The sequence below is a fragment of the Excalfactoria chinensis genome, chromosome 4 (assembly GCF_039878825.1).
Source record: "Excalfactoria chinensis isolate bCotChi1 chromosome 4, bCotChi1.hap2, whole genome shotgun sequence".
NCBI classification, from domain to species: Eukaryota; Metazoa; Chordata; class Aves; order Galliformes; family Phasianidae; genus Excalfactoria; species Excalfactoria chinensis.
The window spans coordinates 29,675,631-29,700,518 of NC_092828.1; the positions used below are offsets into that span (position 1 = coordinate 29,675,631).

The 24,888-nt window shown below is 38.7% G+C and overlaps 1 protein-coding gene across 4 annotated transcripts in view; it reads left to right on the forward strand.

The window, feature by feature from the left end:
• Window positions 1-24,504, forward strand: part of PPP3CA (protein phosphatase 3 catalytic subunit alpha) — a 189,125-nt gene extending 164,621 nt beyond the window's left edge. For 2 of the 4 annotated variants that reach the window (XM_072336803.1, XM_072336801.1), the window contains exons 9-14: window positions 1,755-1,880; window positions 4,527-4,601; window positions 13,357-13,441; window positions 16,651-16,748; window positions 19,468-19,497; window positions 22,646-24,504. In XM_072336803.1, coding sequence (XP_072192904.1) covers window positions 1,755-1,880; window positions 4,527-4,601; window positions 13,357-13,441; window positions 16,651-16,748; window positions 19,468-19,497; window positions 22,646-22,839 — 608 coding nt within the window. In that variant the 3' untranslated portion in view covers window positions 22,840-24,504. The remainder of the gene's footprint in view (window positions 1-1,754; window positions 1,881-4,526; window positions 4,602-13,356; window positions 13,442-16,650; window positions 16,749-19,467; window positions 19,498-22,645) is intronic. The other 2 variants (XM_072336799.1, XM_072336802.1) reach the window with 1 other exon arrangement.
• The last annotated feature ends 384 nt before the right edge of the window (window positions 24,505-24,888 follow it).

The following is a 24,888-nucleotide window of genomic DNA, read 5'->3' on the forward strand; positions in this document are numbered from 1 at the left end:
TTGTAAACTTCAACTGTATTGCCATAGTCCCATGTTGATGAAAACTCTCATCTGCAGTCTCCTTTACTTGTCTTCTTTAAGAACTTTAATCTCTTTCTGTTGGAGACAGTTATTGTCTTAGGTGGTCATCTCAAAATTGCCTTTCTCTCTATAAACAAAGAAATATTTGCTCCATGAATGGCTCCATACATCATAAATATGCGCATGTACAAAATAAATACATCTGCATAATTCTAGAAATTACTAACTTTAAGAAACGTATTCTGTAAATTAAAGTATACACTAATAAGGTTAGAGATAGCGTTAGCAAATTGAGTCTTCAATTACAGTATTAAGATGCTATTAGATTATTTAAGATCTTTAAGAGAAGACAGGTAAAAGAGTTGGGGGGTGAGGAGAGGGGCGGAGAAGGATTAAATTGCTTTACTGTTTCCCAAGGTGAGGCATATAGACCATAAAGTGAACAACAGAAATTTAGCACTTGGTTTTCCTTCCTTAGAATTTTCTTTTAAAGCCACCAGGAGGACCTGTGATCCAAACAGCTGTAGTACCTATCCCCATTCAGTCTTCTTCCATGTGGTCTCAGTAAATGACCAGAGGTTTGAGTCATCTACAGCACTGTAGTAATTACTTCAGGCTATAAAAATGTTAAAATTGCATAAAAGTCTAGATTTGCTGTGGAACAGCATTAGCTTAACATTGGGCAAAGTTAATGCTTTAGAAATCAAGTTTTGATAAGGACAGTTATCTAGGTTTATGTTAGGCTTCATTTTATGTGATGTTTTGCATTTTCGACATTATTACTTTATGCCTCCCTAGACAAATTGATGTTGCCCCGGAGAGAATTGATATTCTCTCCTGCCTGCAGTCTTGGTGCTCTTGGCAATACCCAAGCAATATTCATCCTTTCCCTCTTTCATTTGACTTTCATCGGCACTGGGCCTGAGCACAGCATGATCTTTTCTAGAAATAAATAGCTGTTTCTTACTGATACATTTTCCAGTGCTTTCATTTACTTTGTTCTGAGTATTGGAAAAATAAGTTGAAGTAATTCAGATCCTGTTTCAGATAGGAACCTGAAGCCATTAACACAAGTTAGCACTGACAAGGTGCTTTAGAAGTGTTCTAGCTGTAGCATAAGTAACTGTATTTCTGCATGGTAGCAGATGTAGTCTTTTTCTATTAAAGACTCTTGACAAGAATTATATGAATTTTAAATGGAACAAGACAAATCCTATTACTGTGCATTCTGACAGACTCATGTTTGTAGGGATTGGGTAATATGAAAAGAAAGTATGATCTGTTGTATGTTATCATGAATGAAATATGTTGAAAATATTCGCTGAAAAAGTAGCATTCAAGATATGAGTGATAAACGTTTTATTTATTATTTCCTAAGGGTGACTGTGAGAAGCTCGGATAACTATACAGAAGGAACAGGTGTGGGTAGTCTTTGTTATCCTTTTCTGGTGTCAGGTGCCAGAGACTATATTTATGTGTACTCAAAAAGTTAATAGTTCATTTAGCAACACATCTTAGCACTAGCAGATGACACTGCTTCCAGACTGGAAATGGCTTCTGACTTCTATGAGGTTATATCCTATCATAACTAGCAGTCAAGTGCTGCTGATGTGGCGTCAAGTGGTTGAAAGCTGGTCTTGCAGCCCTGAAGGCTATGAATACTACCAGTGTTACTGGTCTGAGAGTGAGTTGTTGATGTAGCTGACATCTTTTGACTCTTTCTGTTATTTTAGCTGCGGTATTGAAATATGAGAACAACGTTATGAATATCAGGCAGTTCAACTGCTCCCCTCATCCTTACTGGCTTCCAAATTTCATGGATGTGTTTACCTGGTCCTTGCCGTTTGTGGGTGAGAAAGGTACGTACATTTGCTTTGTTCATATGTTCTTAGAAGCTGTAGAATGGATTGTTAGTCACTGTGCACGTGACATAGCTTGTTTGAAATGACAAGAATAATTTAAAGACAGATAAGTTGCTTTCAAAGACAAATTTGAAGAAACAGGCCACAGGGACAAGCAATTTCCAAAGGTTAACCACACTTCTCCCGTTTGTTTTTTCTTTTTTATAATTTCCACTCTTTTCAGGCTATGTTGCCATTGTATCTGCAGTAGAAATAGATTTTGTGACATTGCAGGCCAGAGGCGAATTCACTGAATGAATTTTTTATTTTATAAGCTGTTGCTTTATAACCTCTTGGGAATTCCCTTGGATATTGTTCTCTGCTTGAAGGACATCACATCAGACTTTACTACATTATGTTTACAGCCTTATCCAGCTGACCTGCCATGATAAGGTGATGATGGTTTTCTTTTTCACCAGTAAATGCAGAGCTGGTGATGCTAAGACACACTCTGGTTTATTGTTCCATGATAGCAGAGATGACGTTAAAGAAAATGTACCTCTAAGCCCCATGTCCACCCAGAGTGTATGGTGCCTCATTGCTGGTGAGAAGACTCACCATAAAATGTAGCTCATGTGTTATTGAAACATGATGCTCCAGATCTTGCCTGAAGACAACTTCATGCTGTGAATGGCAAGCTCACAAAGGGCACAAAAAAAAGCTTTAGTCTAACATTAAATGAATACATAATGCAAACTGCTTAAACCCAAGTCATTTTATTCAGGGCCTGAGATGAGGCTTGCTTTGATCCATCCATTATAGTACATTGCTGCAACAGCAATTACTGCCAGAAAACTACAATAAACTCATAAAAGCTGCTTGGAAAAACAGTTCTCTCTTAATAGGCAACTGAAAATGCAGCCTGCTGTGGCTCTTACCTGCAGTCATGACTGGCTTTGTTTGCAGCCACTTCTTTGTACTAGAAAAGCTGCCGGTGACATGGCTGAGGTCTCTGTGAACAGAACAGATAGACAATAAAATGAGGATTAACTGAGAATAGACAGCTGTTTCCACTAATGGAGACATTACATAATCCATGCTGATGCACGTTTCAGACTTTTGTGAGGCAGATAAAATGCTTTCATTTTGTTTGACCATAAATTCATGCAGACTCTGTTCTTACAATGAGTCTGTTCTGCATATACATGGCAGTTCTGTAGGATGCTCTGTCAGACCATTTCCCAGAGGTCTCCTATTGACATTCCCATAGATGAAACCCTGGGACTACAGAATGTGCAGTCAAGATTGAGTGAGATCCGGACAACACATCCACTCTTATGTCTTAATTTGTTCTCCTTCATATCTTCTCATGCACTGTTAGCAATTGCTTGCAAATTATGAAGCCCAGGGAAGAGGAGGTAAAATCAGTGTTTCCCCTTTCTGCGAAACAAAATTCACGGAGTGTAAGAGTTGATGTTCTATACAGCTTTTTAATTCTCTTCTTTTATAGATTTTTTTTATTCCTCAAAGGCCAACAAAGGTAGGAAGCAGTTAGTTACATTTGTCATTATTAGTGTGGAAAGTCTTTCCACTAATATTGTCAAAGGAAACAATATTAAATCCTGCACTAATTTAGGAAAAATACAGCTTTGCTCCACCCTTCTTATGTTTCAAACCATCATAGTTGTCACAGAAGAGAATTTTAATAACCATTTGTTTCAAAAATTTAAACTTTCAATCTGTGTAGCTAGTGCAAGGCTAGCTGTGCCTGGTAACCATTTTAATGTTGCTTACTATGTGTAGATGTAGTGGAGTTTTTATCAGCCTGCTAATGATTTCACATTTTACCTCATAAATTCAGCTTTTTTGATCTCTAAATCCCGTTTACTTGGCTGTGATTTCTTTTTGTTGGGATTTTGGCTGTTCTCTGTGTGCTCTCAGGAGTGCCTCACTCTTGCCGTTTCTCAAAAGGGCTGAGTGTACAGGTGGTCTGAGGCTGGCCTCTCCATTCCTGAGTTGGAAAGCAAACAAGCTGAACGTATTCTGAATTTACCAACATTTGTTTTGGTACTACTTCTCCTGGGTTATAAGGGATGCTTCCCCTTAATTGGCATCTCACTAGGGCTAATGCTTTGTTGAACTAAAACTAGTGTTTATTAAAGCCTCTGTAGTAATGAAAGTATTATTGTCATTACTCTTGCTATAATTTTTCATTTGGAATGTCATTCCAGTTGCTATGCAAACTGAAATCCTATCGCAATGCAGCAGCAAGAGAAGAGCAGTCAACACTGTTGTCCAAGTTGTTTAAAAATAAAAGATATATTGAGGTGTAAAAAAGAAACCCAGAAATTACCTACTTGTTTGACAGTGGCAGAGATTGTTATTATTATTAATATTTTTATTTTATTTAGGTTCATTTACTTAATGCAGTGATTATTATGTTTAGAACAATTTGCTATTGGGAAACTATACCAGCTGCCCTTTTATTTACTTCACCAGACACTCCATGCTTGTATTATTACATGCATAAAGTAAGATCCACGTTTAAAAAATGGGTGCAATTTGTGTACTGAATTTTCATTCTCATTACCGTGAGAGCTGGAGTTGGCTCTTTGACAGACCAGGAGAGCTTGATACCAACATTTTGCATTTGTTTTCCTCTAGTGACAGAGATGCTGGTGAATGTGCTGAACATCTGCTCAGATGATGAATTAGGGACAGAAGAAGATGGTTTTGATGGTAAGAGCATCCTGCCCCTAATTGAGATTGTTTGCCTTGAAACTACTTTAAAGGTTTATTTACTAACCCTGGGATAATTTCTGGGTCCCACTGAAGTTCTGTGCTGCTGAAAGCAATTGTTGTGCTAGACTCCAGTCAATTTGCTTACTGCATGTTTTGGAAAGAATTAATGAAAATCTTGCCTTTCTAACCCCAGCCAAAAGTACAAATCTTTCTTTGGTCTCACTCTTTTGGTTTTGACTTTAAAAAAGCTTTCCTCTCCATGAAATCCGAGTTATGTCTGAGTCGTGACACGAAGGGATCAGATGTTGATTTTAGGCATAGTATAGCAGTGAGTCCCACACAAAGCTTAATTACACTGATGAAGTTATTCCTACAGTAAAACAAGCTTCTGGTGCTCTATCCAAAATGTAGGTACTGCAACTTTGGAAGGACTGTACATGAAATATTTTTAGCCGCTTCTTTCAATGCACTTTCTTATTTAAATGGCCTTAAGTAAATAAATATAATCAATAAAAATCAACTTACGCAAATACAGAAAATATTCTGCTATACAGAAAGGAATTATTTCTTCTATGACTTGGGAAGGAGCTGATATAATAAGTTTCCTTGTATCTATTGCTTTGACAGTAAAATGTACTTATATATTGTGATTTGGTGTTTCTTGGAAATAAATATATTTCCTTAGCCATTTGGCTGTGCAAGTCAATTGCAACTCTCCAGAATTCCCCTTCTCCATTAAGAAAAATAGAAAAAAATCCTGTGCAACCCTGATGTTCTTACTATGAATGCTTTCGACACTTTGATATAATAAATTGAATTCTTTCGATGTTTTAGTATAGTAATTTTAATAATAAAAACAGAGATGGGAAATATTGAAAAAATAAAAATAAATCCGGAAAAACAGCGCTGCTGAGCAACTAAGAAATTCTCATTAAGTCTGTGGGCAGAAGGAGAAAAAGGGGAAAGTGGAAAACAATCACGGAAGACAAATACGTAATGAAATAGAATTAATCATTCAAATTCTCTTTGAGTCTTTATTCTTAATCTTTAGAGGAGGACGTTATGTCATGGGCTTTGACGAGTGTTTCCTTTATGATGGGAAAGAAGAGGATGGATTGTAGCGCTTTGCATTTACCCTGATAAGCCAACTGGGATTCCCTGTTCTGTAGCTGCTGCAGTGCGGACATGCATGTTATCTTGCAGGATTTGGGACAAAGGCTGAATTTACTGAAACCAATAATCAGTGCAGAGAAGAAAGCACCTGTTTGAACATTGTGCCCAAACTTTTCTTATGAAATTTAATAAGTAGCTACTGTGTAATTACAGCAGCGTGTGAAACAGCGTGAAGGCATACAATGAGTAAAAACTGTGTCAAATTAAACACAGTAGCAGGAGAACCATATGCTTAAATCCTTGGCTCAAGAAAGCACTTAAGCACAGGCTGAAATTTCACTGAATTCATTGCCAAAGCAAAGGTTTTATGGGAAGGATTTTTAAATTAGTTCAGCATTGACCTAATATTTTCTTTTAAAGTTATACTGTAAGCTTCCATTGACACCAAGTAGAGCGTAGCCTGTAGTCCTTTTCTAAATGTCACTGGATCAGCACTGCCATGTCCAGGTGACAGCTCAGCAGAGTGTTATCAAAGCACAGCCGCAGGTGCAGGTTCCCTGGGGTCCTTCAGAACAGCAGCTCTCATGGTGGTCAGCTCTGCTGCAGCCATGCACTGAGCTCTTTCTCCAGCTGCAGGAGGGCTCTGTGTCGGCTGCGGATTTCCCATGCTGTGTGCTGGGAGCAGTGTGCAGCAGCTATCTCCCATGGAGCTGTACCATGGCACGCTTCCAGGCATGCAGCTCTCTGAGTTAGAGGTGCCTAAAGAGGAACGCGGGCTGGAAGTCTCTTGGCTTGAATGTGTGTGTACTGAATAATTATACCCAACGGCGTTAAAATTTCTAGATGAAGAATAATTAAACCATTCCTGGTACTGTAATGCTAATCCTCTTAAATGTACTTCCAAACTTTTCCATATGAACACTTTCTCAGTGTACAACATTATTTTAAGGAAGATATTAGCAGTATCTTCCTCTTTAGGATTTGCAGCTACAACCTGACTTGAGGTATGTTTGTTTCCCCAGACAGTCCCATGAGAGCTGTAGGATGAGGTCTGTGGCAATGGGGCTGCAGGGGCTATGGGACACGTCTTCCTGTGGCCCAGAGGAAGCTCTGGGCCCAGGGGCACTGCTGCATGCATGGGAGAGACTGAGGGATTTGAGCATAAAAGTACACCTGAAAGTTGATTGAAATTTAAATAGAGGCTGATATCTTTAATGATTTCCTGATGCATTATCCATGCAACAAAAGAAAATCGTCTTTTTCTCAAAGATAGTTGGCTTTTTGTTGCTTTTTTTTTTTTTTTTTTTCCCTCAGAGCATTGCCTTTTGTGGGAGGAAGTACACGATGTTTCATTTGTGTTCCCGATGAAGCGAACTGGAAGGATTATCAGTTTAAAACTGTTTCTGTCAGGGCTGTATGCTGACAGCCTCGCAGTGGTTCAGCATTTCCACTGTTCTTTAGTCTGCACAGTCCTGCTCGCCCACTGACATTTTCCCTCAGCAGTATTTCCCGTAGAAGGAAGTGTCTGATATCTGCCGCAGCAGATGTGTTTTGTTTGATGGAGTGATCCTTTAAAATCATTGCATATTTTTGCATCACCTGTAGCTCTCAGGGCTTGCTGCTGATTTCCTTTCTCTCCTTGCAGTTTGAACATGCCCTGACCTGGGTTCCCACATGTAGTGAGAATGATCCATCACTATGGTTTGCACCGATCATTCATTTATCTTCTCTTACATTTTCTTGCCCTCTGTCTTCCCCTCTCACTCACTTTCCCCCTCAAAACGAAGCCCCATCAGTATTGCCTGACCTCACTGCATGGTGTTTGTGAGCTTTTTTTCTTGTTTTGTTTTGTTTTTTTCCCCACTCCCCATCATGCATGCTGCATCTAATCATGAGCACCATGAGCAGGATGCTCCATGGCATGGATTCCTATCTCCCCATACTTTTTGTTTTTTGGTGGTTTTTTTTTGGGGGGGGGTTGCTTAAGGAGATACATCATGGGGATCTGATCAGTTTGTTGGAGGTGGTTATGTGAATACTTAGTGGGAGAGAAGCTAATCAGCAGTTGTAGTGCCCTTTAGACTGTATCTTCCCTGATGGCTTTTGGTTTTGCTTGCTTTAAAAATAAGAGGAGATGATATGTCAGGTTTTCTTATCTCTGATAGCTTCCTCTTGCGGTACCTTTTCTTTGCTGTTTGCTGTGGTGATTGCAACGTAATCCAATCCAGTAAAAAATGTCTTACGTGAACAGTAGCTATGCACTGTATGGTTTGTGCATCAAACATATTGCTTAGCAACAAGAGCTACAAATACCTCTATCCAGCCAGCATGTAGTCAGAATCCTGTTTTATTTTAATTAGTAACATTTCTGGCCTCATGCATTTCATTGAAAACTAAGCTGCTAATTAAAAGGGTGCAGTAATGTAATAGACAACTTAACACAAATGCTCTGCTTGCTTTGTATGCGTTGCTATCATGATTTGGCATAAAGACACTTCTAAATTACCTGCATTAATTTTTGTATTGCCTTCAATATTGTAGCTCACAGCCTTTTCGTGGAAAAAGCTGCTGTCGTAGTGCTGGTAGCAGCAGTTATTCCTCGGCTGGAGCACAGCTTCTGCAATCAAGTGCTGTGGGCTCAAACTAAACTGAGTTACCATGTCAGATGTGTCCTGGGTTCCACTGTGAGCAGCAGTCACCATGTGACATGTGCTGCAGGTCTTTAGTAGGAAATTACACCTGGGCAAGCTATGTTCCAAGAAACATAGATAGTGCTCCAGGGTGAGCAGAGGCTTCAGGTCACAGGTCACTGGTGCCTTGATAAGAGATTTCATGATCCTAGCTGAGCAGATGGGAGTCGGCTTTTGAATGAGTTCATTTTAACTAGGAGAGAAACTGAGGTTGCTTTCTACCATTTTATTCATATTATCCCTTCAAAGCAGAAATGTTGTGCTGCAGGGCATACGTGCTCTCTATGAATTGGTGGCAGAGGAGCATTTTAATGGGATTTTTACTATTTTGGCCAGATCTGGTTGTTTCCATACCCAGAGCATTTTTTACATTGGTGTGCTCTGCCTCTGAACCAGCCTGGCAGCACACAATTAGGTAACCAGAGTCCTCAAAATACATTCCATGGTGCAGCTGTGCCAGGGCTCTGAGCACAGCATTCATGCTGCTCTCAAAAATAGTTGGGTTAAAATGCAATACACTGTACCATAGAGCCACTTGGATTTGCTAACTGCAAGATGCTGGGTCGTTCTGACAAATGCATCTATGCCATGGATAATGCTGGTTTTGATAGGAGCAATACACATCTACAAAAGCAAGCTATTCTTTCAGATACCAAACATAAGTAAACAAAGAACTGGTGTATTTGGTGTAAGAAAGGAGGTGTTATCAGTCAGGTACACCCCAAATAAGCAGAAGGGGTTAGTCTTCTGGTTCTGAGAAGTCATTGAGCCTTAGAGCAGCTGCAATCGTGTGGAAGAAAGAATGCAGTCAAGAGATGGTAGCACTGAGGCTAAGCTTACCTGCTAATCTGCCTGCATGTCAGTTTCTGCAGATCTACTAACGAGGCCTTACACTTTTATAAAGTTTTTTTGTTGTTGTTTTTTTCTCTCCCATAGTTTTCAATCTGTTTCTTTCCTTTTGGATGTTCCCTGCCTAATTTGTTTCTTTTCTGTTTTTCAGACTTTACTTAAACATTGCGTTTCCACTGATGTTGTCAAATGTTCTTTGTTGTTTTTTTATTTTCATTCTGCAAACATCACTGATCTCTTTCTTTCCCCCCCTCTCCCCTTGGAATTCATAAGAAGATCCCATTTATGCACAGACGAAAGGTATTAAATAAATTGGAAGGGTTATGTTTCATTAATTTGCTTTCATACATAATATATCCATACATAATGTATTAGGATGTCATTCAGGAAATTGATTTTTGTTTTGGTTTTGTTTGTTTGTGTTTTAACCTATTTTGTTACATAAAGATTCAGTCCCACATCTCAACATGTTCAGTTTGCAGTTAATTGTTTTGCTTCTTGATCTGAAGGTTTACATTATATTTCATGTAAACCCTATATATCCAGTTCGCAAAGTAAGTGTATAGACGCTACAAATCTAAAATACAATAGGATTTGTTAAATTACTGAGGTGAGATTCAAAGCTTTTATTCTACCTCCAAAGTGATTTGTCTGGTTTTAACCTTGGTTGAATTCATAATTATTTTTTAGTTATTTTTATGCAAATGGTTTAAGATATTGGAAGAATAATGTGTATGTGTATATATAGATATATATAGGGGTATATCAGGCTATGATCACTATGGTTAAAATTAACCATGTTACTCATAGTCATTTCTCAAGTTGTGATCCATTTACTTCCATGTTAGATGTATGTTTAAGTGCAGCTGAAGTAACTCAAAGAGATTTGCAGTAATTGTGAATCTCAGAACACAAAAATGGAGTAGTTGCACTTAAAATGTGAGTCAAAGATTTAAGTATCACGCAGACACAGGGTTGGAAGGAACCTCTAGCGACCATTGAGTCCGTTTCCCCTGCTAAAGCAGGTTCTCTACAGCAGGTTGCACAGGTAATTGTCCAAGATGGGTCTTGAACGTCTCAAGACTCCACAACCTCTCTGGACATCCTGTTGCAGTGTTCTGTCACTTGTATATATAATTAGCATTCAGTGAAAATTAGCAGTGTGAAATCACACTGTGAATGCCAGGTGCATTATTTAGCAAATAATGTTTGTTTAAAAAACCTACACAAATAAGGTAAATAAAATCATTATCGGTAATTAGTGGACGGATCTGGGTTGTTTTTTTTTTTGCCATTATCACAAATCCATTACAAAGCAGGGAATTCAGCAGAGACAGAAATTTCTGGGTCTGTCTTTCAGTAACGTTGTACACGTGTTGGTGAGAAATAAAACATTCTGAGACTGTTACGTTTTATGATTCAGGGCATTTTTTACTTTTTATTTATGTTCAGAGCATTTTGTTTTACTTCAGTAATAAATTATATTCCCAGTTTTCAGTTCTCAGCTCTTCTGGAAATTGAACAGTGGCTGAAAAAGGTCAAGTGTGCTTATAAGATCTACTAGAACAGTGTGGGCTTGTAATAAAAGAGCAGTGAGACCAGAACAAAAAGACAAATTGTGTTTTAAGTGCTTTTAGGGGAAAAAGAGAATGAAAACCATGTCATACTACCTTAAGGTACAATTCAGTGAGGTTATAGAAACTGAGGGAGGAATGTACTCTGTTTCCTGACAAACATGATTTATTGCTGTTTAATCTAAATTTTTCACTAAGTTCTTACTAATACATTAGATATAATTCAGTTACAGCTGGGTTGCAGCTGTTTCTCTTGCTCTTTACCATCTAGAATTACATATTTATGCCCCAAACTAGCTCTTGATTTGAAAGGCATCCTTCTGAGCATCGCTTCTTTCATTTTGAACTTCAAGATGCAGACTCTCGATTCCAAGATGTATTAGGAGGGCAATTAGAAAAGCCTGGAAACAATGCATTTGAGAGCTGCTCCAAGAGATGGAAAGGTGAAAGTAACCTGCATTACAATTACAAGGTTACAAGACAGCTAGCCTGTGCTCCTTGATACACAGATGAAGATGGGCCAGTGCAGGTGCATGCGGGTTGATCCCTGTGTCCCCATTTGTGCACAGGCTAGTCAGGGATGCACAACTGCACATGCAGCTCTGCACTGTTCTCCACGTGCATCTGTTTAGCTGCCATTTTATAAAACTTATTCTTTGCTGGTACCCTGATATTAAAAGCTGCAGTGAAATTCACTCAGAGTTTGTGAGTTGCTACCTGCGCTATTTGTTCTCTTGGTTACTTTGGCCTTCTTTTGTACAGCCTTAGGATTTGTGCATTGTTATTTTCAGTTTTGGAAGTTTTGCAGTGGGTGGCTATTTGCTTTGAAATCCAAGCACTGAAAAAAAAAACAACGTGCATCGTTTTCACTTCTTCTAAAATGCCGGAGCATAGCCAGGCCACCTGGTGAATAGCATTAAACAATCCCTGTGCTTCCAAGAGATGACTCAGTCTGTTGGGAGTTTAATTGTAGGGGAGAGATTTGCAGCAGGAAAGGTAACAGAGCCTGAGAGTGAAACTGTGGGGCTGCTGTCAGCAGAGCTGTATGGAGATGAACCACAGCAATAAGAATTATTGTAGTGTTGGCTGTGGAAAGTACCCAGCAAACCTGCTTAACTCAGTTGGATCACTCCAGCACTCCCCAAATGGCTGGAGTCAGTGTTTTTTAACCCTTCTGGCTGGGGTCATTGTGCTTAAAATGACCCCTTATGGTGGAGGAAGGCCTGTGTGGCCAAGCCCAGGGCTGGACTTTCTGCTGCTTTTCCCCTGCATCCAGCAAGTGCCTTGTTCCCTTTTCCTTGTTTGTTTCTTTCTGCTATTTTAGCTTTCATGATGGATTCCACTAAATACAATTGAACGCTTTCCTGGGAACTGAGGATAGAAATTGTCAGTTTGTTCTTGAATTCTGGCACGGCAAAGGAGCAAACAGCACCTTGCTGTAGTCTTTGTACTCTTGAACTTCAGAGGCAGGAATGGTCAGGCAGTATAGAAGCTGTACAAGGCAAAGTTGCCTTTCGTTCAGAATGCTTTGGGGAGAAATCTTTGTGATGTATGTGGTTTCAGTTTTGATAATCAAGTGAACTTGTTTCACTTAGTACAGCACAGTCTCTTCTTGTATAAGCTTTCTTAGAAGGAAATCACTGGTTCAGTTAACTTATTGGTATGGTTCTTCGTTTTCCCCATTCAGGTGATTTTCTTCTTTTTTTTTGTTTTGGATGCATAGGTAATATGCTTGGTTTTGATGATATCCAACTGGCATTTACACATGCAAAACAAGCAAAAAGGCAGTCATTGTTCCAGTGTAGGTTTTTTCTTATTTTGTGAGTTCATAAATTTCGAAGTAATATAAGCAGACCATAGTAGTGGTGGGAAGAAAGTTCTTTCTATGGAACTCTATTAACTGCTGCCAGCCAACATAATCTCTACAGTTTCGTGCTGCTTTCCAGAGTTCTGCTTTTAGGTTTGGTCACCCCTTAGATGCTTTTCTGATAGGGTATTAGGACCTCCTGGTCCTTAAATATATTCCAATCACTTTTTTATTATTATTTCTTTTAAGCCGACTGAGTGAAATGTGGTTGTTTTTCCACTTAAAATGTCGAGTTTGTGAAATAGGTTTTAACTCCATTGCTATTCTATTTATTAATTTATTTTAAACTGTCTCTTTATGACTTGGATGGTGTGTTAAATATCTTTTTCACATTTTAGCTACAGTCTAAGTAACTTGTTTTCAAAAGAGTTTGGTTTCTGAAAAGGTTTTTGAAATGGAAAATGAGGATACGTTGATGAAAAACACACTGGCTTCGTATGTAGCATAAAAAAGGATCACAGTTGTAAAGATATTAATAACCAGAGTTGAAAATTGATCAGAACTGAGATGTAAGTAACAAAAAGTGGGATTTTCGAATGCAGACAATGGTTTAGTTTGGCAGACTGTTGTGTTAATATGGTGTTTCTTCTGTACAGAGTTCAGAATAGTAATACATTGTTTACAATTCACTACAAGTATTTTTAATGTATTTTTCATAGGAGCAACAGCTGCTGCTCGAAAGGAGGTTATAAGGAACAAGATAAGAGCAATAGGAAAAATGGCTAGAGTTTTCTCAGTGCTAAGGTAAGTAAGGGGGGGGTTGCTGTGTGGATTTTTGTTGTTTGTTTTAAAACAACTTTTGATGATTACATAGAACACACTACTGTTCTATGAACGCACTACTGAATTTGATGTTTCAATATACTACCTGAGCTTTGCTGCAACCTTTCAAAAAGGTTTTTATTTAAAAAAATACTGCTATTTATCGTGACTCACTGAAAAATCTTCCTTGTTTTTTTTTGCTGGACGTAATACCAATAACAAAGAAAGACATCAGCAAAGAAAATTGCGGTTACTTTTTGTTCTGAATTCTTTTTATCTCCAGATTCGCTCATTAACTGTTAGATACTATGAGGCAAAAGTTAAATGAAGAGAGAGAGCATATTCCACATAATGCCACATTAAAAGGAAAGGCAAATGTCCTGCTTTGTCACTCATAGTTCTTGCTACAAATGATTAAATACGAAAGCATCAGGGTAAATTAACTAAAACTCCAGGAAATCAGTGTGAACGGCAGCAGCTTGTTAACTTCAGCTGCACTCCCCCAACCACATGAACATGAGTAACTAATTGCTAGCCAGAGCTTTCCATTTGATGTCTCTGAGCAGAATAGAAAACATGCTATACTGTACTGAGGTCTAAATATAGAAAATGCAGTTCTTTTCCCCTTGCAGCAGATGGATTTTATTTATTTATTGGTTTATTCAGGAGCCTACAGAATCATAGAATCACCGAGGTCAGAAAAGACCTCCAAGATCATCCAGTCAAATTGTCCACCTACCTCCAATATTTCTCCACAGAACCATGTCCCTCAGTAAAACATCTAAACATTACTTGAATGCCTGCAGGGATGGTGACTCCACCACCTCCCTGGGCAGCACCTTCCAGCACCTGACCACTCTTGCAGAGAAGAAATCCTTCCTAATTTTCAACCTGAACGTTTCCTGGTGCAAGTTGCAGCCATTCCCTCTGCTCCTATTGCTAGTTACATGAGAAAAGAGCCCAACCCTCACCTCACCACAATCTCCCTTCACGTAGTTGTAGAGACCAGTAAGGTCTCCCCTGAGCTTTCTCGTCCCTGAACTAAACAATCCCAGCTCCTTCAGGTGCTCCTTATAAGACCCATCACCAGCTTCTTTGCATTTCTCTGGACATGCTCCAAGGCCTCAACGTCTTTTGTAGTGAGGAGCTCAAAACTTGTATGTTGCTCTGTAGTAGTCTCTTCATGGCTTTTACAATTGGTATAAAATGAAAGGATTGTACTTTATTTTTTTAATGTGCCGGTGTGGTAATATGATGGGTATAAAAGAAAGAAATAAAAATAGTTACTTGAAGAATGCACTCTTGATTTTAGATGAAACTCACAAACTTCTTGATTTGAGACTCTCCTGCGATGTGCAAGCAGATATTCAGGGCACAACAGTTCACCCACACGCTGCAGATTGCAGCAGCATAGCTTTAAATTGCATACTGAGGTGGAGGATTTTATACCAGGGGTTTCCAAACTGTTACATGTGAGGCAGTAGTGATGCACGAGCTGCTTCGGTGGTACCCATAAAAAAGAGAAGTTGTCATAGTGCCTTTTCCCTAAACAAGACGGGGGTGCAATCAGATGTTTCCAACTGCTCATCTGTATTAAATCTGGAAGAGAGCCTGGAGCTGACATTGCCACCACCTTCACAAAACAAACAGCACAGTTATTTTTGTCTGGTGATAGTTGAGTGAACAAAGTTTGGGGAACCTGGCTTTCTCCCATAGACTTCAGCTGCAGCTCTTGGATCCACTGTATTTTGCTCAGGAGCACCTTTTGAAATACAGGATGAATTTAACAGAAACCTGGACTTAAATATACAGAGAAGTCTAATATATATATATATAAATGTATATATTTATAACTTGCCAATGATTCGTATTACCTGTACATCAAAGACTTTCAAAAGAAAGTATGGGGCCAGAATCATTTCAAGGATGGAAGGTGGATACAACATAATTTTGTTTTGTGCTTTAAGTGATATCCATGGGCCTCTCAGCTCAGGGTTTTAGCTTTAGTGGTTTGAAGAGAATAAAAAAGAATACTGTTAATAAACTTTTCCTGTGAATGTGAAGCTTAAAGTGATACTGCAGATTAATTCCAAAGAGAAAGAAGAAATGAACCAAATTACTTGGCATTATACTGTTTCTTGCAGCAGCAAAGCAAGAGCAAGCAAAAACTTTGATTGGCAGTATTCTATAGTGGCATTACAATACTGTGTTAAATCTGGAATTAGTGGGCTGTTGCATTAGTTCTAATCGCCTGAGAAACGTGAAAAACAGTCACAATGTGGTTTTGACTTTTACACTAAGAAAAGCACATGTGCAAAAAGAATCATTTTCAACTAAAAATAGAACATCAAGAGTAAATGTCTTCTTGAGTTGTTTGAAATACATAAGTAAATTTGGGGCATGTTGGGCTAAAGAAAACTGTCAACAATTCTAATACATGCAGTTTTGATAAACAAAACCATATTAGTCTCAAAATCTGCCTTTCTGTTTACTTCCTCCAGCTTAACGTCATTTTCTTTTTCAAAGTAAAACACTAAAATATTCATCTCTTGAAGAATTGGGGTCAGTTTTACTGCTGAGAAAGTACATCATCAGCACTGCAGTGCTCACAGAGTGCTGCATGTCTGGATAAAGCTGTTGGATTTGTCTTGACATCTCTTGAAAACCATGTATATTTGGGGGCCTGGAAAACATGTTTCAGTTTCCTATAATATTTTCCTTGAATCCAGCATCACTTTCAGCATACAAAACTAGAAGAAGAGCGCTCATGGTGAGCACTCATGCTCCCTTTACGGGTGGAAGTGCTTATTAATTTTAATGAGCTTCTAGCTCTGTGTTTTGTTTTTAATGTGGCTGATGATCAATAATGCATATAACTCCTGGTGTAGACAAAAAGAAAACTATGTAAGTTGAATTTGGACCACACAATGCGAGACAGATTTCAACATGTCGTTGGCAATAACTGTTCCTTTGGTCTTCATCCTTTCAAGTTTGCAGTTTTAGAGCAGCCTAATGTAGGTATTTGTGTACGTTGGTTTCTAAATGCTGGTTATTCTCTTAACTGTAGTGACAGTGCGTCACTACAGTACGGTGTGGTGCAGAGGTGAACTGCTAACATAGAGGACAAAGGCCCAGTGTTGTGAGGGGAGAAAGAAGGAGAATTATTTCTTTATTTTTTTTTCCTTCTGCAGGGAAGAGAGTGAAAGTGTGCTGACGCTGAAAGGGCTGACTCCCACAGGAATGCTGCCCAGTGGTGTGCTTTCTGGAGGAAAACAAACACTGCAAAGCGGTAAGCATGTTTGCCTCTGTGTGTCATTATGTGTAAAAGAAATGATTGCCAAGTGGAGAACCCAAGAAAAATAGCCAAAGTCTCCTCAGAAAGAAAGAAAGAAATGTCAGAGTGAAACAGGTGATTTGTTGTACTGGAGCATTTGGAGCAGTTCACGTCAGGCCATTTCTCCAGACTTGTTATTTACCACTGATCTTCAAAGAAAGAGGAGGGGGAAAACTTCCCGATAATCAACTGTTCAGAGTGTGAGATCAGCATCACATGTGAAGTGCACTGTTGCCACAGTTTATAGTGTCATCTTTTATTTTTCTCAAGAGTAGCTTTTGATACACTGAGTACAGAAGATTCAGCTTAGATAATGACACTCAAGCTCTTATTTTATCTGATTTGTTCTTCCTCACAGAGAATCACCAATGAAAATAGTTCTAGAAGTAGATTTTATCTTCTAGCAATCTTAGCTGACAGCATGAGAGCAATTTCACATTCTGATTTAAGCCGAAAGGAAGGGAGGCTCTTAACAACACTGTTTGCCTTGTACACAAACACAGTATTGTCAGCTCAGTTTTATACCGAGTGCTTTTTGTTATAGGTAATCCTTAAGTCTGTAATAGGTTTGATGAAATATTTCTTTCGAAATAAAGAGCTGCAACGTATTTAATTTACTACTATAAGCTCTCCATTTTTTTCTGTGTGCATTACTGTAGAGTGTATATATATACCAGTCTCACACTTACTGAAATCCTGTTGGCAGTAGATGTAAGAAATCGAAATATTTATAATTTTAACACAGTCTCAGCCTCTGATTTTTCCTGTTTCCCTCCTGGAGCATTCTTTCTCTGTATTTTTCCTGTTCACTGTCTCTTTTCTCTTACCTGGAAGATGCAGGTATTCCGAGGTATACCTTCTTTTCCCCTTTTTTCCTTCCCTTTTTCTTTCTGATGACTTGTGTGTTACAGACATAGTAACGTTCTGCTTTGAAAATGCTGCAATATGATTCCACGGGATGCCTCTCTCAGCAGGGTTGAGCTCTTTATCTTAGGCTTTTTCACTCTATGGTTGCATTATATATGTCAGAAAACTTGGTCCAAGAGAACTGCTGGTTTTGCCCTGGCTAAATGTTAGGAATCGAAATGAATTTGAGAAAATGGCCTAGAGGTCTGGTTAACAATGACTAAAAGGAAAATCTCCTCATACTGCAGTATTCCAGCACAGTAAAACATTACTTTACATGTTCATCTGAATTAGTTAACATGTAGTACTCCATTCACCAAACAGTCTGAAATGTACATAGTTTCTATTAAGCATACATTCCTATTATTGTATGTTTTAACAGAAAATATGACCACTGTTCTGTGGAAGTAATTTTAGTCATCTTTTTATTTTTTCCCTAATGTGTCAGTGCTGGTTTGGATCTGGTTTTTCGTTCTAATTTTTCTCATCATAGTTGTCGTGTTTCCTTTTCTTTTATATTTGTATTGGTTCAGTTCCTTATTTTGTCTTTTCTCTCACTCAATAGCTTGAGAGGCACAGGCTTACCTTGGTGCATGTGGATTAGCTCCTCTAATTTCCCCATGCATCAAGGTAATGTTATACATCTTTTAGAATCGATCTCAATCCATATTTAACATCCTAACCACCAAAGTAAATAAATGGGAATTTATGGAGGTCAAAAAAAAAAAAGCTTTTCCATGTGGAGAAACAAGACAAAAAGTGAGAGAAATCCCTAGAAACTTTGCTTATTGAGCTGTTCTTTAAACCAGTGAAGCTCTTGAAAGTCAACATTTCTTCTTAAATACTTAACTGTATGCTTGCTATATTACATCACGTTTGCTGATTTTCTTCTATCTGTAAAACTCTGACTGTAGAGACAAATTCAAACCAAAACTGATGGTTCAACTCAAACACAAGCTATAGATTTTAAGAACGATGAAGGTTTAAAAGCAGTGGTAATTGACAGTGTATTTATTTACTCATAACAGTGCAGAAATCTCCTTCTCGCTCTCTGACCAGGCTTTGCAGCTATGGGAGCTCAGCAGCTCCCAGTCTGGTTTCAATGTCCATCAGTTGAAAATAATAAAAGAATTTTGTTGACAAAGATTGAGTTGCCATAAAGGACACTTCCAGGTGGAGCAAACTAAGTGAGATTGCAAGCAAAGAAGAAAGCTCTCTGAGCAAACTCTTTCCCACATTATGGGGAGGTTTCTTTTAGTCAGGAGAGAGAAAAAAAAGAACAACATATTCTTGTAAGTTGTTTATGTGATTCTTTTGCCCTGCACCAGCAGCTAACGCTTTTCAAACCGATTTCATAAGTGGTATGAATTTGGTGTGATGGCTTTATGCCATTTCTCATTCTCTGTTGACAGTGCAAATCGAAAGGCTCTTATTTGAAGCCATGAGAATTACACAATGAACATCACAGGTCAGATGTGCAATATGGAAGACATTTTCATTTTGTAGGAATTTTTTTTAGTTCAAAGAAAAGTATCCTGATACGCTTTTATGAACTTTGTGAATCTTCCTGCTTCAAACACTTCAGTTTAATTCGATCTGCAAGTTACTGTTTTTATGTAGCATTTCTGTGTGTGTCTGTTTTGCCAAAATCCAGCACTTACAGTAACATTAGTGTTTTAGCTCCTTTGCTGTTCACTGACTTGTTCTTAGAGTTAAAATCCTCTGCTCATTTTTCTCATTCGTTTTGCTACCCCTTTCTTCTCTTCAGCTACTGTTGAGGCTATTGAGGCTGATGAAGGTAAATTGGCCAGTCCCCTTTCTGTTGGTGCTACAACAGATAAGGGCTCTGCTGGGTGTATTCATTTTGCTGTAGCTTGTACAGATTGTGTGGGTGTTGGGCTAACAATTGTGGCTCGGTATTAACCAAAATGTAATTGCTTTAAAGGGGAAAATGTTTTTTTTTTGTTGTTGTTGTTGTTGTCGTCCTTTTTTTTCTTTCTGAAAGTTACGATCCTGTTGGAATTCCTGTGTGTTGAACCAAGCACTGAGTAATGCCGCAGTGGGAGATCAGGGGACTTGGATCTTGAGGGACATAACTCGGCAGCAGCTCGTAAATGCTCTGTGACACATAGCTCCAAAGCTGTACGCTGTAGGCTGGGTCTTGTCTCTGCCTCTAATCATTCTCAGCAATCTCTGGTCAAGGAAAACACACAGCCTTTTAATATTTTTGCCTTTTGTTGTTTTTCCTTCGGTTTGCTGATTTATTTATTTTTTTCTTTTATTCCACTAGTTAAAAACAAAAGAAAAAAATTATTAGTGTTTTGCTACAGTTCAGCATGTTTCTGTTTCTCTTTAAGTAAAACAACACGAGGCATCTGTCTGCAAGACGCCTGTTTCTTCTGGTAGTGGCAGTTTACACACTGGATATTTACATTAGTGCGACCATTAACGCTAGCACTCTTTCAGCTACAAATGAAAAGTGTCTGGCTGCCTCAGAAGATAGCCGAGTGTTTAGCATCAAAAACTATGATGCTTTATTGACAGGCCTCTAATTTAACCCATAAGCAATTTTTAACTATACAGTTAATACCAAAGTAATTGCATATTGCGATGCAGATCTACAATGTTCATTCATTCAGCATTATCAAGTTTTGGAAGAAGAATTTTCATAATTCCCCTTTAAAACAAAATTCTTCAGTTGTATTTTGTTCTTGCCCCTCTCAAATTTTCTGTGGGTATTTTTTTAGCTAAATATTACAAAATCTGATGATTGCTGTCTGTTGGTGAGATGTGCCCTTTTGGCCAGTTGAATTTGTTTTTGATTTTTGTAAAGCAGTGAATAAAATTATAGAACAAATAAGTAAGAGAAAATACAACTGCTTTCTAAATAGCAGTGAGTAAGCTGCTATTTATGTTGGAATTATCTATTCCTATTGGCGATCTCTAATCTGCAGTGTGCATTCTCGTTGACAGTTTGGCTGTTTTCTGTGATTTTCTGTGACTCTGTGTTGTGTTTAGTATACTCTCAATGTAAACTGCTAATACTCGTTGTCTGACCAGCAACTGCAGCAGAGCACCTTCTTCAGTATTTCAGATGACAATGTGTCTGCTTGAAGTGCAATTGATTGAACTTGATCCCATTCCAGGATGATGCACTCCTCAAGTTAATTCTTGATTTGCTGTCCTCATTAGCTAGACACAGTAACCACAGTTGTAATGGATAAGTCTACACAGACGAAGCTAACGATGGAGAAAATGTTTCGTCCTTTTCTAATTGTCCCTCTGCAGTTTGATTCAGGGCCTGACGCCACCAGGTGCTCCATTGCTGTAATTCCAACTGAGCCGTGCTACTTGCCGGCTCCAGAGCACAGCAAGTGTTTCAGTTTCAACACGGCCATCCATTAAACTGTTGCTTTAAGGGATTGGCCTGGGTGCTTGTTAGACATCTTCATTTTGGTGGTAGAAGATAAAATACTGGAACAAAAACCTCACTGTAGGGCCTGTTCTGTTTTCACTGCTCCATCCCTGCTCACTTGACTAACTGCCATTATGTTGTTGTTGTTTTTCTAAGTTGAAGGATGATACGTGTTAAATACCATGCAATTCAAAGTTCCAATCTAACATTTGTGAAACTGGTTAAGGAACTAAATCCTGAGGCATACAGGATGTATCCATTTTCACAGGAATGGTTGGCAAAAATACCAGCATGAAAACGCTTTTCTCGCTCCCACTAAATGCAAGGAGTGGTAGATTGGTACCAGGGATGTTTGGGGTCCTGGGTTTTGGTTTTGTTTGGTGTTTTCTTTTTTAGCAGAAGTTCAAGCTTGTCCAGAACCAGGACTGCATTTTGGAGGAGGGATGCTTTGGGATAGAAAGGGGAGAAGATAAAGAATGAGAAGGAACACTGAATTTGATCTTTGAAACTCCCCTGCCATTTTTCTCCCCAGGGAGTTTGCAGTTTCCTGGTACTAACACACCATTTCTGCTATACGGCATGTTAAGTTAGAGGCATAACAAAAGTGCAAGCAACATTCTGGAAGTACAGCACACTGATTTGGTGTAGATAAGAGAAAAACACACGAAAGGCTTTAACAGATTTTCTGTGGGGCTGTGACCTGCTGTTTGCCTACAGTGCTTCGTTCTCTTTTGCTTTAAAGCTAAATATCTTAAATTCTTCAATCACAGACAAAACAAATACATCACAGTCTGTGAATACATTTGTAAGCCTGCATCTGCCATCTAAGGTCGATGTTGGCCTCACTGATGATGCTGCTGAAAAGTGTTTCAAAAGTCCTCAGGTCCAGTTGGAACTTTGGTCCTCTGTGAATGTATTTTCAAATTTCAATTGTACCAATATGCCAAAATGATGGTATCCCGAGCCTATGTTGCACAGCGTTGCTGCTGTTTGACTCGAGCTGCTTTCTAAAAGTCCAGGGAGGCTGGAGAGGGCAACTGCCCTGAGTGACTGACAAGCAGCTTGCCTGCGTTATTAAGAATGTAGGGCAACCCCTTACAGGGTCAGCCCAGCCTTAATGTGCATCACACGTTGAAAGTCCCACGGGACTTCTGCCTAATAAAAGGGTATTATGGTGGGCCACAGTGTCTTCCAGGCTGTAAGCCCTGATAACAAATGCCAACTCACCAGGCCACCACTGTGCCCTAACAGCGGTGCCGCATTACAGACTGTAGTTTCATGTCAGCCTCAGAGTGTTTTAGGCTGAACCCTAGTGACCAACAAAGTAGTGGAAGTTGATCTTGTTGAGAAACAGAGATGGTTTGCCAGAGGTGGCGGTGGTTCACCCCCAGCTCTTTGTGTACACGGTAAGGACTCTGTTGTGTTGTCAGATCTTCTTGTTGCCTTCTTGGCAAAGAAGGGCGTTCGTTGGGGGAAAAACCGGCAAGAGTTCTGCGTTGCTAATTTTACTTTTTAATAATCCTTTATTTAGCTATCAAAGGATTTTCACCCCAGCATAAGATCACTAGCTTCGAAGAGGCCAAAGGCTTAGATCGAATTAATGAGCGAATGCCTCCGCGCAGAGATGTGCCATCTGATGCCAACCTTAACTCCATCAACAAGGCAATCTCCACAGAGACTAATGGCACTGACAGCAACGGCAGTAATAGCAGCAATATTCAGTGACCGCTGCCCGGGCGGGGGGTGAGCTGCAGGGCGCGATGGGGTTGCTGCGCATCGGCAGTTGGATGTTCTTGCCTCTGATAATAGCTTACTCGCTCTGGGGGCCAGGTGTTGGATTCGGTTTACAAAATCATCTCCGAAGAGATCGTAAACTTTAATTTGGTGGGAGGGGGGTGGGGGATAGACACCTCCTTTGGACATGCCTTTAAAATGCTTGTAGAAAAAATGAAAGCTAATGCTGGTATATATTGCAAAGTTAGGGGAATGAACATGTTTTCCTACTGCACTGGGAACTTCTAGATATGTTACTGAAAGGCCTTTTGTTATGTTACTGGACATGAAAACTTTGTTTAATTTCTTACTAACTATTGTACGTTTACAGTTGCAGCACTAAACATGGACGACATCAAAGCATTTTTAACAAAATGTACAAACTAAATAAGGACTATTTATTGATAATGTTTTGCTACTCTTGTCAGACAATGGCTATGAAATAAATTAGGCAGTCTTTAAAAATATAGAAAAAAAAAAAAAAAGAAAAAAAAAGAATGTTGGGAATTTGTTTAAAATGCCAAAAAAAAAAAAGAAAAAAAAAAAGAGAGAGAGAGAGAGAGTGAGAGAGAGAGAGACGGATTAATTTTGTACAGATTATGCTTACCTCAGGTTTCTTTAGTGTGCTTCAATGCCCTTCTTTAAATATAACACTTATCTTACTAATTTGGCAGCAATTTTCCTTTTCTTTGTTCAAAAACAAACAAACAAACAAAAAAAAACGAAAACCAATGAACTGGAATTATGGTAACATTAATCTTTTTTTGCTGTTTATAATTAGGAGGGTTTGCTTTTGGGGGGGTTTCTGGGTTTTGTTTCAGATTTTCTTTTTTTTTTTTCTTTTTTTTTTTTTTTGGTAAATCAAGTCTTGGTTGTGGCTTGCTGAATTTAAATATTTATGAGTGGTGCATTTTTAAGTATAGTGAACAAGACACCATATTAAGTGCAGTGAAAAGCATCTATATTCTGTAAAAATCTGCCTATGCATGTTTTTTAAGACAAAAAAAAAATGGCTGTATAGGCCTGTATGGGACTGTAATGCGCTTAGTGGTCTGACTTATACTGGAAATGTATGTATACTGGCGTACTTTATATTCTCTAAAAAAAAATAAATGCTTAATGCCTTTGAAATTTTGTAATCAAAAAAGAAAAAAAAAAAGCTTTGAAAAATCTAAGGGGAAGAGTATTCTTAAAGTTTTTAACATGAGCTTGTCAGTGCACATATAGATGGGTAGCATGTTTAGCAAACCTTGTGAGATTTAAATAAGTTTGTAGTTACATGTGAAATTCTAAATGCATGATAACTGTTAATGTCATTAATGGTTTAGTCATTTTGTTATGTTCTGTCACGTGCCACAAAATGTGTAATTTTTTCACTTTTTTCCCTTTGTATATCAGTTACGGGTTTCGACTGGTTCATTCGAAAAAAAAGAGAAACTAAACAAATCGGTCCATTGATATTTTTTAACAATTGTATAAGTGCCCAAGTAATTCACTACAGCCTACAGCCTTGCCTTTGTAATTTGACTTCGAAATGTTGGCAATCAAAAGCATGCACTTGTAACAATGAGAGAAGCATTTTATATTACTACTCAATAAAAATGTGCATGAACTTAAGTGCTCTTCCCTTTCTTATTGACTGCATCACAGAAGTGTGCACACGCGCGTGCATTTGTTACTCTCTTTGTGTTTGGACAAGAAAGACCGTCTGTATTAAGGAAGAAGGACACGTTTTGCAAGTCAAGGTCAGTTCCTTACATAAACAAAAGTGTATTTGTTAGATAGCTGTACTACACTGCTCTGCATACTGCCTGTTTGTTTGCTTCCCCCCCCCCCCCCCCCGCGATTCCACCTAGGAAGTTGTTTTATCTGTAAAATGAGTACAATGCATCCCATCATTAGAGCACACAATATGTGCTCTCTGTACTTTCCTCTCTCATCTAGAGGGCCCTGTACTTAAAATGTGCTTTTTTTATTCCCCAGTTGTTGCAAACTTGTTTA